Source organism: Saccostrea echinata, unplaced genomic scaffold (assembly GCF_033153115.1).
Source record: "Saccostrea echinata isolate AGI-Se365-2 ecotype Australia unplaced genomic scaffold, CSIRO_AGI_Sech_v1 ptg000002l, whole genome shotgun sequence".
Lineage (NCBI taxonomy): Eukaryota > Metazoa > Mollusca > Bivalvia > Ostreida > Ostreidae > Saccostrea > Saccostrea echinata.
This window is the reverse complement of record NW_026889751.1, coordinates 4,520,001-4,535,975: the sequence shown is the minus strand read 5'-3', so window position 1 is coordinate 4,535,975 and position 15,975 is coordinate 4,520,001. Positions and strand designations below refer to the sequence as shown.

At 34.9% G+C, this 15,975-nt stretch overlaps 3 protein-coding genes across 3 annotated transcripts in view; all 3 read right to left on the bottom strand.

Annotated features, from left to right (window-relative positions):
* Positions 1-13,354, bottom strand: part of LOC133205673 (actin, cytoplasmic-like) — a 222,067-nt gene extending 208,713 nt beyond the window's left edge. Inside the window, exon 1 of the mRNA XM_061341536.1 lies at positions 13,347-13,354. The gene's annotated coding sequence lies outside the window, so the exon portion shown is untranslated. The remainder of the gene's footprint in view (positions 1-13,346) is intronic.
* LOC133203755 (adenosine deaminase 2-like) lies at positions 5,968-11,621 on the bottom strand. Its single transcript, XM_061339536.1, has 3 exons — positions 11,460-11,621; positions 7,842-8,019; positions 5,968-7,562 (listed from the first exon to the last, which is right to left on the bottom strand). Exons 1-3 carry the CDS (start codon positions 11,619-11,621, stop codon positions 5,968-5,970), a joined length of 1,935 nt encoding a protein of 644 aa, XP_061195520.1.
* Positions 13,211-14,580, bottom strand: LOC133203743 (uncharacterized). The gene is made up of 2 exons (XM_061339528.1): positions 14,518-14,580; positions 13,211-14,415 (listed from the first exon to the last, which is right to left on the bottom strand). The coding sequence occupies exons 1-2, from the start codon at positions 14,525-14,527 to the stop codon at positions 13,211-13,213; spliced, it is 1,215 nt and encodes a 404-aa protein (XP_061195512.1). The 5' UTR covers positions 14,528-14,580.
* Positions 14,581-15,975: the final 1,395 nt, after the last annotated feature.

The following is a 15,975-nucleotide window of genomic DNA, read 5'->3' as shown; positions in this document are numbered from 1 at the left end:
AATGACTGTTTACAGCGATGGCACATCTTCAGTGGGCAGTACTATGTTTTGGAATTGGGACAATTGAAGGAGGCTTTCAAGGAAAACAGAGGAAAATTATGAGTTGCTGATTTTCAGAACAATGCACCTGTCCACACTTCGCAAACAGCGGTAGCTGCAACTGCCGACGTGGATTAAAAGCTTACTGTTTTTAAGAATTACAATGATTTTTATCAGCAACAAAAGTTTTAGATTCAAATGGGAAAAAGGGTTTGAAGTATGAAGCGAGGCTTACTTTTTTCCAAAATTAATTTTATGTCTAACAATGTTATGAAGAGAATTTGACACAGTAAATAGAGAGAGCATTAATTTATCATTACAGCATAAAATTAAAAATATCAGGTGTATATATATAAAAACAATATTTAGTGTCAAACATATAAAATTCATATCAGTGTCATACATATTAAATTCATAGCAGAAAAAGTCGCCAGCGTGGGGCAGTGGTTAGAGCGTTTGCTCTCGAGTCGCAGAGTAAGGAGTTGATCTTAGCTTTTTGTCGCAGGTTCGAATGCCACTGCGGGACGTGGAGACCGGTCCTTCGGATAAACTAAGGTCCCAAGTCACAGAAGGTGTTGGCACAAAAAGGATTCGGCACTGCTCAAAGGCCATAAGTACCGAGTATATGTATAAATTTGCAGCCCTCCACCGGCAAGTGGTGGCGTCTCAATATGAGTGAAAAATTCTCGAAGGGACGTTAAACAAAAACAAAACAAAACAAAACAAAAAAAACCCAAACATATCAGAAAACATAATAAAGTGATGCGTTTTAAGTAAGATATAACATGATGTTTATATATGCTTGTAAAATATGTGTCCTTCAGAAAAAGTTATCTTTCTTTATTTTTTTCTCTTCTTTTTTAAAAGGAAAAAAATACACTACTAATAAAATATTCTACACAGTACACTATAAATTAAACTATTTTTCTAAGTACTTATAAAGAAATAAAAAATAATAATTTGTTTGAGGAAAATAAAATGGGTGCAAATGTTTAAAATCGAAAACTATTTGATATAAGTAAATAATAGCAAAGGTAATAGCAAAAGAAAATACAAGTCAATGTTGGAAACCCTTTCAACTTTGTGCTAGAGGGTGTGAGAATCTTGTAGAATTGAAATATCACAGTTAATTAGGTAAACAGCTGAATAAAAACACCTGATGAAACAAATTTTGGGAAATTTTTGGATTTATATACTTTAGAAGTTATCTCTCTTATGAAAGGGACACTGGACCTTAAAATGTACACCCAGCTACTTATCAGAAAGTAATTAATACGCATGCATAGCTTCCGTTACGTACTACGTTAGTTTTCCTACCTTTTACTAAAGAGCATCCTCACAACGTCAGGGGTCCTGAGTCAACTCGAGGCCGTTGGATCCCTGGCAAATTTCAAATTAAATCGATATTCTATGGGCTTTCTTCTCTAATTGAGAAACACCAATCAGATCGGGGCTTTCATAAGATGATATAAAACGAAAACGGAAAGTAAGTAAGCAAGAATTACAGTTTTTTTGGTCACCGAAAGGTTCAATGTGATTGGCCGACAAATAAGAAAAAAAAAGTTAAAATATGTAATTTCCCCGAAATCGCTGCAGTGAGCCCGCGAATGAAATTTGTCAGGGGTCCAACTTGGACTCAAGACTCCCGGACTTTGTGAGGATGACTGAAGAGTTCCTGTCATAAGTTACGAGAAACTTTACGTACAGTACAACCTTTACGCTCCTAGTTGCGACCATTAGTTTTAATGCTATTTACGCACACGTTAAATTGGCCGCAAAGTCTACGTTTACGCCTACGTCTACGACTAAATTTAGTAAAACTCGGTCCAGACCTTACACAGATATCGAACTTTTTTCTCTTTATGAAACTCAAATTCAAACTTCGTGCATGGAAGAGAGATTGCCAGCGGCGATGAAGCCATTGATGCCGTAAAGACTTTTGGATAACAAGGAGAAAAACTCTTCTGGTTGGACAAAAACCTGGGATACAGCTGGAACAAGTTTATTGAGTTCAAGGTTGAATAAGTTTATTGAGTTCAAGGTTGAATAAGTTTATTGAGGTCAAGGTGGACTAAGTTTAAAAAGAATTCTTTTATGGTTTCGATTTTACAAAACTTTCCCATGAGGCTATGGACTTTGTAATTTACTCTCATAAGTGTTGTCAAGGGGATAGAGTCTAGGAATGTGCTAAAAGGATTAGTAGAATGAGATTAGTTAATGTGTTAATTATCACTTTCAGAATAATCAATCTGTTATTGTTATTGTAAGTAATAAAATAGCTCCTCTTACCAGTTGCTTATTATTTTAGAATTTCGAAATATTCAGTCTGTTATTGACTTTGTTTTTGAAAGCTATAAAGCAGAATCTGTTACCAGTTCCCTATGTAATACTTATCATTTTATAATCTGAAAATTCTTCAGTCTGATATTGTTATTGGAAGCTAAAAAGGAGCACCTGTTACTAGTTGCATTAGTAATACATCACATTTAATTATTTTAGAATTTCAAAAATATTCAGTTTGACATTATTTTTGACATTACATATGTATTTTTGAAAGCTTTAAATAAGCACCTGTAACTGATTTCATTTTCTAATTATTTTTGAATTTCAAAATATTCTTGCAGTTTGTTATTTTATTGAAAGCTAAAAAACAACACCTGTAATTATTTTCATTCACTATTTTTTCAGATTGAAAAGTATGTTGTTTTTTTCGTTACAACAGTTATAATGTCAGACTTGCCGGTAGAGGGCTGTAAATTTAGATCTGTACTCGGCACTTATGGCCTTTGAGTGGGAGGGGTCTTTTACGTGCAAGCTCCTACTGCGACACGGGACCTCGGTTTATACGGTCTTATCCAAAGGACTGGTCTCCGCGTCCCGCAGTGGGATTCGAACCCGCGACGTAGGGATCAACTCTTTACTCCGCGACTCTTACCACTGTGTCACGCGGGCGAGATATTCAGAGAGTAGGTCATTGTGACCTACTATTTTGGCTGATACACTCCTTAAAATATGATGGATGAACTGGCAAGGTTTGATTTCCCTACTCTTCACAGTGTCCAAGAAGTGCATCTAAAACAATTTGAAAATGAATATCTTTAAAATTCTGGAATCACGTCCTTTCCTTATGGTGATACTTTGAACCTTTTTTTAAAAATACAATATTAGTATAGCCTCATCATTGTGTATAAATTTAGTGATAATCTGCCCAATGGTTCTTGAAATTTTCTAGGCAACAACCGATTTTTCTTTACTTCCTTAGAAAAAATCTGTCATCAGTGTTGATGTTTCATTAGCTGAAAGCATTTCGCGATTCATCCATGTGGAATATCAATATCAAGAATGATATCATTTCAGCGAGAAACGTCTGGTTGAGTTCTCCAAAGTTCCTATGAACTTTTTTTTTTTAGAAAAGGTAAGGAAATGTAAAATGAATTTAGGCGACTAGACAGTAAAACGATTAAGTGAATTGATTGGATATTTTGCCGTCTTCCTTGGAAGACGGTATACAGAGTTGAAGTATTTTACAGTCTTCGGACTATGCACTTCCTCTCTTTTGTGATTGGTAGAAATTGCATGATGAGAAAATTTTCAGTTATTTCATTGGTTGAAATGCTGTTCAAGGCAAGGGAGATAATTTTCTGATGATCTAATTTTTGTACGACTTAACAATTTTTCAAGATTTTCAGGTGGCAGGGGATAGTTTCGTACTAAAGACCCGGTCATATTTCTTAAAAAACTGAGATATCCCCTGTTTGATGTGATATTTTATGTAGAAAAATGATTAGAATAATTATGGGACACATTTGCAGTGTAGCAGAGTGCTTGCTGAAAAAAATGATGTGCAACATGTAGGTGTCGCTATGATGCTTATCATATACAGAGTTGTAAATGCGAAACTAATACACGTGGTCAGTTGCAGAGGAAATTCAGCTGAAAAGCAGTAGGCCTTAGAAGAAGGTGTGTATCTCAGAGGGAAGGTGAATGGCCCCATATCAATTGGTGAATTTTCATTAGGGCATGCATTGATTTACAGACTATTGGGTGTTTTATCCTGCTCGCTCGGGCCTGGGGGTGGGTTGTATGGGTGCGACTGAGACCCAAATCTTGGAAAAACAAGCCAAAATTTGGGGAGTCCCCAGGTGCATTTTTGGTACATGTGCACTCTAATAGGCAGATTACATGTAATTTGTTGACATAATTTGTGAGCCATGGGCATATGAAGTGTAATTGATTAGCCCCTGGAAAACTGTCCCCATGTATATGTTTTTATGGATCGCATGTATATGTGTACCCCCTCGGCACATGTTTGGCAATAAAAAAAAAACTATCCTCTGCCACCTAAATCGTAAAAAAAAAAATGACAAAGCGAACAGTGAAAATTGGCAATAATTAATTCGATTTAACATGCTAGTTTTTTTTATAGCAATTACCAAAAAAAAAACCGTTTCTATATTTTCATTGTTAACAGAATTTATCTTTATTGCATGCAAGCTTTACAGCTTGTACGTATTCTATTTCCCTTTGTTTTGCGCTCTTTCTAATCTCGGCAGCACTCGGCAACACCGGCCGATTCGTACCTCATCTGCATATCACAAAGGTGACGGAATCAGCCGAGGTTTTGCGAATGATCTCAGCACCTGAGACGAAGTTTACGGAGACAGCCGAGCATCTGTTAACGTTTCACTTGGTAGAGCTTATGTCAGAAAAAAAACTAATGAAGAAATACAAAGCCAAGAAATTTTTAAGAATTATACGGCCTGATAGGTTTAGGCCAGTTTACCGTTTAAGGTTGTTGCTAAAGACGGTAAGCTTTTTGAAAAAGCTCTACTTGTATAATCAACTGTTGCTCTGAAGGGCTCCTACATGTACAGTGTATATTTGTTTCGATTCCAAAATCGAGTACAATATAATTTGTGTTACAGTAGTGAAGAACTGAAATGGTTCCAGTGGAGGGCTGTGAAGTTACAGACAAGCAATGCGTCTGACTAGAGTCTCTTGCACTTTAAGAACACACACACAAAACTCATCATTGGATTTCGGACACATGCGCTTGTTTCTGTAATAAGTTCTTTAACCTACAGTATAATCATTATACTATTGGAAATTTTTTTTTACAGAAACAGGTGTCTGTGATTTGGGGCAATTATAAACACTCGTTAAAACAGCACACTTGTTAGATAAGTAAATGTATATACATGTATATATATTTATTCAGTCATTCATCAATGAAATCATGAAATATTAATAGTGTTTTATTTTAGGCCCGGCTCCGATAGTGTCCATGGAGGTACAATTACATGTAACTCAATCACGTCAGCCGATAAGTTTATACTGTTATTTGTTGTGATTATATAACAGAGAAATCCCATATAAAGAAATACCGGGTATATAATGTGGCCTCAGTTGGTCGTTCAATGATTCAAAGTGGATTGTATAAGTTGTGCAAAAATAACCTCTTATTCTTACAGTTCTCAGCAAAGCCCTTCAGGGCATACGCAACGTAGTTTGAACTTTATTGGTTTTTCCTCTGCAGTTGAAGAGTTCCAAATTCTTGAAGGAACGCTGTGCTACATTTTTAAATGTCTATATATGCTGTTGTACACTTCTTCTAACACAACTTTGGATAAACAAAACACCTAAAATATATGTTAAGTAATTTTTTTGTATATTTTTCTTTGAATTATACAAGAATTTTCATCATTTGATATCTTTTCAAAACCTCCTGGTAATGCATGCTGATATTTTTGTCTACGAACATCTGATGGCACTATAATCTTAAATTAAGAATATCTTGAAAATTATCAGTAGGTAAGATACGTTGCGTATGTCCTTAAATTATGAATTAACAGAGTTCAATTGAATCACATCACCTTTCATAAAACATTGCAATAAAAATTTACAGGAGAACCCTTGGGAGAATATAAATCACCCAACAGCGATGTTCGGGATGCCATTAGGTGGGTGCATGAACGAGTAAGTTTTGTTCGTACCGGTAAAGGTAGCGCCATTGTCCAGAGATACACTGAATTGAACATGCAGTGGATCAAGATGAGAGCCGTGTGAAGCTCTCACCGGGGAGGGGCAATTGATGATGTGATCGTAGACTAGGGTTCCTTTTGTTGTCGCACTTCCAAATCGACAGTAGATGGTTTTGCATATTGCTCTATGAAAATGTCGCCCGAAAACTTTGACGATACTTCCACCGTGTATTGGGCCTTCATGAGGAAAAATAGAAGAAACAATTGGTGTTGTGTCGTTGAAGGTTAATTTACATGCTTCCTGTTTCGTGTTAGTTATGAAAAGATTATAGGAGTTCTGCCACTTGGTGATGGCTGCTGGTTTCTCTGAATCAAGAAGAGAACTGTACTGTAGTGAATTCGTTGCCAAATGGCGCATGTCAGCAAGAGTAAGATCCCATCCCATAACTGCCTCGTACCAGTCAACAGTGAATTCATCATATCCAAACGTAGATGGGTCATCTGCTCCTAAGACCACAGGTATTCCATACCGAATGTAAGATATAGCTGGATGGTGGCGCTGGTCGGGAACGTAACCCAGCAACTTGTTACTGGCTGGATTTGCCTCCACTGCAATCTTCTTTTGCTTTAAAAGGTCCATTAGATATGGATGTGTCAAAAAACCTATCCCATGTCCTACCCTTTTGGCACCCAACAGAATGGCGTCGTATGTATTTTCAATCGTAGCGACTGGGTCTGTTACATGAGTAGATGTTAGATATTCCGCAGGCCAGTTTGTTTCCGCTGTATGAAAAAAATATGGCAAAGATTCATTCCTTACTTGCAATTCCACAAAGTCCCTGAGGTAAAACAGAAGGGAATAACCAAGGTCCTCTTCTGCCACCATATCAAATCCTGCAACAAGATGGGGGTACTTCTTATGAAGCGTAAGGGCTTTCTCTGCGTCGGACTTGAGTGTTGCAGGATCGGATCTTCTGTACGAATTAACAATTCGTTTATATCCAATAAAAGACGGATTCTTCTGACGAAATTGATTCAATACCTCGTCTGCAATGTGAAGTTCCTCTTCTCCCAAATCATTATCCACATAATGTTTTCCATTTTTGCTTGCATAAGCAGGATTGGGGTCCAAATAATAAAGTTTATTGTAGGCGGAGACTTTAGTTTCCAGATATTGTACGTTTTCGTCCATGGCAGCCTGAAGCATTGCCTCCATGTGTAACCTTGACATGTTAACCTGGTTTACGATGGATGATCCCATAGTACTGAACAAAGGCGAAATTTGCTTCCATCTAAGACTGCTATCCGTCGGCAAATTAATGAGTGTATCGTTCATAATTCCCAAAAACGTGGAATGCTTCACCATGGAATCTTTCGTGTACTTAACATTGTCCTTTACTTTAACCCATCCACTGGGTGGATTGAGGTAGAAGTTGAACCGCCATTTGTTTGGTTCAGGTGATTCCTTTACATAGAAATTGTCCAGCAAGAAAGGGTTTGCATATATGATATCCAGGAGGGTCGCTTTGCTAACAACGTGGTCTGTAAATGTAATGTTTTAAAAATCTATAGTTCATCTTTACCCGCGTGTAATTTACAGTTTCATTTAAATAAATTCCTATCATTTACAATCACTTACGTGTTTTATGGTGATTTTTTAAAAATTTGATTTAAGACATTCTGAATTAATCATTAAAAACAAGTCCTCCCAGATCATCAAACCAGTACAAATCATTTTTATCGACTCTCAATAGGAAGACGACATTGACCATGTACTATTTGGAAATACCAAATATCGGAACAAATTCATGTTTCACTCACTGTGATGTAGGTGCATATTTCCGCCTTTAGGAAACCGTTTCAGGAGACGATAAATACCCGAGGCTTTGATGTTAGCAAGGTGGTTCTTGATTGGACGAGCTGGTGGAAAGTTGTCCTTAGTTTTAAGAAATTCGACCCACTTCAAGTACTCTAAGTAGTTCTGCACAATCTGTTCGTTCTTTATAGAAAAAAAGTACAAGAATGGTAAAAATTAATATATGTATAGTAAAGTGTTTTATAAATATAGAATTATTAAAAATCTATTTATTTGAAAGCAACCCATAAAAAATAGTTTCACTTTTGTTTGAGACATCACCCAGGGGCTATAACTGAATATTCATTTTCCTGAAAAGTCAAAATTATTGTATTCGTTGAATTAAAGTTTTGCCATAAGCTAACTTTTATCAGGTCTCAAAGTATATTACATCTAAAAGACCAGAGTCATTGTATCCACCAAATTTGAAAAAAAGACGTCTCTCTAAAGCCACAAAGGACTGTAACTTCTTGCAAAACATAAACTGTGCTTTCCCAGTTGTTAAGGCGTCATGTAAACATACATGCATGAATTGACTTTATAATCAATTTATTTGTCAATGTGTTTTTTAACTATATATTTGCTTATGAATACCCAGTACGAAAAGAAATGATTTGTTTGAAACCTCTCGCAGCTAAGAATCAAATGGGCGTTTTCTCGATACATTGTCGAGGGAGATCCATTGGACAGACACATTGAGTGAGCACTATGTTGCTCAAATTGATACACTACTATTTTGATGTTTTTATGGAAGCTCAGAGAAGAAACGATTAATATTTCTAGTATCCTATCATTCTGAACGGCTTTTCTTCTTTGCACTACGGACGCTCTTGGCAGATAAAAAAATCATGCAATGTCTTAAAAGTACTAGCAAATACTAGATAAATAAATTGACTTTTTTTCAATTGACATTTTATACATTTAAAGATTTGCAAAACTCGTATGATGTGATTCATGTAAATTTGTATGTCTGTATGATATACATAAACTTTTTAAAAAAAAAAAGAAAAAAAAAGGTGAAATCAGACGCATGATAAACTGTCAATGTCATCGTATTTCAGGACATTTTAATTTTTTAAAATTGAAATTCACATTTTGTTTTTGCAAGTGTAATCAATGTATAGGACCTTCATTTGGTTGAAGTACTTCTAAAACCTTTGAGCATACCGGAGAAGTTCTATGTGTAGCAGCATGCGTACTTGATATTCACGTACATGAATACTAGTACATGTACCAGGTTTGGGCCGAATTACTTTGTACAGTAATGCATTACATTACCATTACTTCTAGAATTTGAGCATTAAATTACCATTATTCTAATTTCTTAAAGTAATGCATTACATTACCATTCCTTTAGTAAAGTAATGCATTACCATTACTTTTTTGGGTTTTCAAAACTAGAAATACAAAATTTGTGCAACTACGAGGGGTTATCAAAAAGTTCGTCGACTGATGCGATAAAATTAATACTATGTAGTCGTTAATTATAAAATTTATAGGGAACATAAAACAACATAAGTTTAAGAAGTGTTGAAAATTTCAGCTTGATATGTTGATTATTTGCCAAATTATCATTAAATAAAAAGGGCATTATATGATCACCCGGCACTGTCGTCGTTTTAAAGTTTCATGACGTCCGACAACGTCATTATTTCTCAATGCCCGCTCTTCCTGCCTCAATACACTTACCTTGATGAGATTCTCTTGAGTAAAGACCTAAACCCGTCTTGTTTATATGACTTTACAGTGTCATGGACACCTGATTTCAATGCATTAAAATTGTAAATATTAAATCTATACATAGGAAAAGATCCTCGCTTGATTTTGCCAGCATAATTTTCTTTTCGGAGTTCAACGTCAACCAATGAGCAACGTCACTTTTCGACAAGACTGACTTTGGACATCCTGACTACAAATTGACATTAACCGTGTGTCTCTTTTCTTGCTGAATCTGTTTTGGTTTTTAAGAACAAGTACTCTGGATGTATATGTAAGGAAATAATGAACTAACAATTTATATGAAGGGCATCAGTCAACAAGATCATCGCATTGACCATAAAACTTGTTGGCTTTAAACGATACCCTTGTGTCATCAAGTTATTCGTCAGCAGCTAATCTCATTTTAGAAATTGTCCGTACGAAAGCACGCTCTTGCTCATTGAATCCAGTGGCGACATAAACCTTATATGCAGGTGAAATGGTATATTGCTACATATGTATGGTAAGTTGATGATAGAAGAGTCATAACGTTTATCATAAACTTTTAAGAGTAGGTGTAAGTTACCATCACTATTTTTCTTGAGTAAAACATCCAAATATGTAATGTGTCAAACTCTGTAGTGTTTCTTTTATTATTTGTTAAGCGTAAAAAGCGCTAGTAAAATAACATTTTCTATATAATATGCAAATCTAAATACAAAAAAGTAATAGAGAGGGAGAGAGACTAAATACATAAAAGTAAGAGAGAGACAGAGATAGAGATTATACAAACAAGTTGATGACACAAGGATATCAACCATCTCGTTTAAGATCAACATTTTGCAAAGTCCATGGCTGATACAATGGCCTTGTTTGCAAATACAATATATCGACTAATCGTTAAGTCGAATATTGACTGACGTCTTTCATACGAATTGTTAGGCCATTTTTTTCCATTAACCTGATCATGAAAAAGAGTACACGGCAGGTTTGACCGGTTGACAAGGTATATGCTCTCTTCTCCATGGCACCTGATCCCACCTCTGTTTGTATTGTTTAAATTGGATTTTGAGCATGATTTCTCTTATTTATTTTCACATTTCATTGACAATACTTTAATTGATCTGTGGATATTTGAAAAGTTTCGCCTTGTCTAAATCAACAGAGCACTGTTTTCAAGACTCAATGTGTTTTATAAACAGGAACATAAACTGATTTGAACGAAAGTACGCATTGTGTTCTTTCAGAAATTGTCAGCGCACTGAGAATTTTTCAATTACATAGTGTTTGCTGCAATGAATTAAGAATCTGCTGGTGCAGTGCGTTTTGAGTCTGCTAAAATAGCATTTTTTGAACCCTGAAACAAGCAAAATGACATTCTACCTTCGCTTTACCCTAATCACTCAGAGGTCAGCAATTCTTTACCCTAGTCGTAAATTTGCGTTTCCCCTTCTGGTTTAATTTTCTATCTGTAATTTGGCTTTAATCAGCGCATATCATGCAATTTTTTTTGCAACTGTTACGTACGTCTGTTTAAAATAAAACCACTCACTTTATAATATAAGCCTGTATAATGCGTAAACTAAGTGCAAAATATTTGCTTGTCGCCATCTTGGACTATAGTAACGCACTTTACCCATGTCCATTCCTACACAGTGAATACGCACTCCATAAGTCCTGCGCTCTTGGTCAAAGAAGCACGCGTCCCTATATGTCGTCAAGATCTGATGCATCAGTGAATGTTTTGATCGAATACCCTACTCAAAATGTCGATCAGATTGAAGGGTTGAGTAGGCTACGATAATGTGATATTAAAAATCTAAATGTATTTCTTTTTTTAATTTTGCAACATCATTAAAGGGATAAAGGAAATAAGAATAACTAACCTCTGTGTAATCGGACTGGTACCCCGCAAACACTCGTTCCTGTTGATGGAGATTCTCTCGTTTGACGGCGTATTTGTACTCAAAGTCCCCAAAACGGTCACAAGCCACGGGTCCAGATACTGTTAACAGGAGGAGAAGCCGGAGACAACCTAACAGCGCCATCATGGATGTTCTCAATTCAGTCTGTTCTAGCAGGGATCATGTAAGAATAGATACCAGGGTTGTATACGGTGGTAACGTTTTCTTAGATAACGACTGTTTTATGCTTAGAGATACAGAACCGTCCTACACCTTGCTGAATTCAAAGTCCCACATCTAGCTATCTGTCATGAAAGTTCAAATAAAGACTTCTTATGCGTTTTATTTCATTATCTTTAAAAGTTATTAAAACCAGTTTAAAAATTATGATCATTTTTTTTTAATTCTTTTTGCCATCCACTTTATAAATCTATACATTTTTATCACTTTACAGGAGAGAAACTTACTAAGAAACTTTGAAAGAAAAACTCAATGCGGCTAAACTTTATTCACTTCACTAATTACTGTAAACATAGATTTAGTTTTCATTCATGATTTACCAAAAAATTCTGTTCGTAGCATGTGGCCTTCGATCAACGAGTACAGATGTTGTAGGATCGTGTTCCCAAAATGGCTCTTCTGGTCCAAAACTGTATCCACTTCATAACAAGTATCATGTTGTAAATTCTGAATTTACTAGGGGGAGGTAAATGCAAAATTTACAACAGTTATCATGTTGTAAATTTTGCATTTAGCTCCGCCTAGTAAATTCAAAATTTACAATATGATAACAAGCTTCATTTAATTTCACAAAACATTCGTATATGCTACATCATTTATTTTTTATTTTTTTTTTTATAAAATAAGATCTTCGATTCGCTCCGAAATTCTGATAGTTGGTACACTTAGTTTAGTAAGTATCAGAATTTTTGGCGCTAATTAAAGATCTGATTTTAATCAGAATAATGTGATATATGCCAACACACCACATTCTTTGAAAAGGAAACATTCATAGTCATACAAATAATTTATCAAGTCTGCTCACTTGTGCCCTCGGTCTTAACAAATGATTTTGTACGCTCTGCACACTTAACTATTTGCATAATTATGCATTTTTAAATTACGAGTTATTTTCATGACATCTAACGAAGTTGTAACCATTTCAGTACTATCAGAATTCATCACACGTGCGATCTTTTTTGATGGCGTGTGGACACTTACATGCAATATATAAACACATTCTAAATGCATTGTTTTATTGAAAAATGAAAAAAAAATGTACCCATTTAAAAAAAATATTCAGCACGTTTTATGCTTTTTAGAACCTAGTCCGCTTTTTTCTTCCAAGCGGCAATTGATAACTATAGCCAATGATAAAACGCGAAAGATTCTAAGCAAGATCATATAATTATTAAAGAACGGGACTTGGTTGCTTTTGCTGCCCCTTTTTTACCACTAGAATTTACTTATTATCATATGATTAAACTATTATATATAGAACACATGTCCATAAATGTAGGACAGAAAAATATTTTAAAATCTATAACATTTATTCATATTTTATTACTCTCGTCATCAATAATCATGATTTAAAACATATTTCTAAATATATTTTTCCCCAGTAATTTCCTATGGACAGGTAATAATTATGTTTTAACTCATCAAAAGATTTGCGTTCTATTTTATCGTCTAACACTTATAGACAAGACATTTTTTTTAGTTCAATTGACATTTTACTCTGTTATTGGATGCATTAATATGTTTGATATCTTTTTCCATAACGATTCCGTTATCTCTGAGTGCTGCGACTCTGGAATGAGCAAAAGCATGTTCAAATACGAGTGTACAATGTCTCGTTTACTCATGTACATGATGCCTTGGACTGCCATATCAATGAGAGACGCTGTATTTAACCCCTCCTTTCCAAACTCTTTATATTTTCTGTCTGCCTCTTGGTGTACTCTTTCCAGCTCCTCTCTAAGTTTTTGGTCCCTTTTTTGTTCAGTATCAAACTGTGTAAGCAGCAGGATTTTGGTTGGATTTCTGCTAGTGGCTAGAACGATGGCGAGTTTCAATATGTTTGGAATCAAATATGGCATAATCCCATCCTGTGTTTCATCCTCTCCAGGACTTAAAGGTACAACGAATTCTGAGACATCTTTCTTAGCTTCCTTGCAGTAGCAAAAACTAACGAAGTGGTTATTCAACCGCAGCTCACCAATCTTCAAATAACCTGATTTGTTGAATTCTTCTTGCATAATTTCTAGGACATTTTTGACTATTTGTCCGTCACGGCGTTTGAGACTAGAAGTATAGTAAAATCTGTGCCCCGAACGTGTCTCTTTTATATACAGTGGACCTCCCAGTTTGTACGGATCAAACTTCCTTAATTCTGGATAATCTCGATGCGAAACCAAAATCCTACTGGCTGAACTTGTAAGATATTCTATTACTTCAATAAAGTATAAATTCAAACCTTTGCGTATTAATCCTTCGTATCCATACAGAGAGTTCATACTGAAAACAACATTGCCATACCTCTTCATAACATAAGTAGGGTCTTGCAGTCGTTGAAATGTACATGGCCCGTACCAGAGTATGTTGACATCTCGGACAGGGTGTTGCGGCCTCGGAATAATTTCCCTTCCGGCACAGTCCATCAACCTGTACGTATTGTTGACAACAGAGTTGTCGACAACTGGTCTAGGTTTAAAACCATCTCTCAAAATCGCATTGGCATTTTCTAAAGTTGTTGCGTGTACTAAAGTATCAAATTCCTCATAAATCTCGGACAGGTTTTCGTCTTCCAAGTTTTCTGGCAATAAATCCTCTTGATCCTCAGGTAGCCAGTGATTATAGTGTATAACGGAATTATTTTGGCGGTATCTTCCGCTGTCTGATTTGTACATGAACGAATTCCAGTTCCAGTTCCCGTCCCCTGAATAAGTGATTAAAGCATTTTTACTAGAAATAAGTTTCAGGTTTTAACATTTAGGTACATGTATATACTGAATTATTGATGTTCATCAGGATTATTTACCTGAAGCCATTTTTCTGCTCGTTTTGGAAAAAATGTCTACTTCTATAATTATTTTATGCAATCCGAACCCGATAATTATCTTTTTTTTTACCATGAAAATTCTCTCTCACACACACATCTATCTATCATCATATTCATCTATCTATCTATTGTGAACATAATTATATGAAACATGGTTGATTCACTTATTAGATAGCAAGAAAAATAAACCTTAGCCACATTGCTCACTCGACTGAAATTTTTACCTCGTTCAATAGTAACTTTTTCTAAAAAAAAAAAAAAATAAATAAAATTAAATGTTATAAACAAAAGTTATGTCAGATTACTTCTAAATCCGTAATTTGATATCATGAAAAGGCTAGACATACCAAAAAGCATGTTTTAATTACTCTGTAAGTGCCTTTTTCTGAGGAATCATTGAGGATACTATTTTACTTTAACTCAAATTTATTGAGAGAAAGTATATCAATGTCATACCAGTTATGTAAATGCATATATTTGGGTAGGAAAGATAAGAGTTGGGCTGAAGTACCTTAAATTCTACACACACACACACACCCTCACACACACACACACACACACACACACAAAATCAAAATAGAAAAAGTATATGATTATACATTTATATTGCACACTGTATAGTTGCCGTACTTTTCTTTTATTAAAATAAATATGAATTCATGGAAATGAAAATCGTACTGAGATAAAGAATAGGAATTTATTTTCATTAAATTATTTGATTCAAAGACCAATGCAACAAATATCTAAAATTATTGATTATGAATATCTGAATGCTGACAAAAAAGGACATACAAACTTCATGTGCTGATACCCTGGATTTTCAGCAAGTGATAATGTCGATGATGTGTATCACAATAAATGTGAAGTGAAGAAAAAATCATTTTGCCATGAGTATAACTGTAGTGCTTTAAAAATAAAATTCATTTCTTCTTAAACTTTTTACAATTTATTAATTATGTAAGGCACTGTAGTTCATATCCGAAAACTTAATACGTTTTTTTTATATCGATCTTACGCAAACCCATGTTGGGGAGCAGTTCATGTAACAACTTTTTATAAAATCATAAGATAATTACGAAAACCCATTGAGCTCATTTTCATAGGTTAAAACAATATTTTTCGTGTCATAACGCGAAACTTTCGCGTTATAACGCGAAATTATACATATATAGTCATGTCACTTAGGAACTTGTGAGCTTGACTGACAGATAAGAAACATGAATGCAGACGGGGACTTCTATGAATTTATGAATGATATTTATTCATAAGATGTAAAAGAGAAATGGATAGAATAGTCTTGAGATATTTGCATTTAATCTCAAAACCCTACTTGTTAATAAAATGAATATTCCTTTAAAGATTTTCTTGTTTTGTTGAATCCAAGAAATTCTTTAGACTTATTTTTTTCAGATCTCCACTTGTCACTTTATTTTTCAA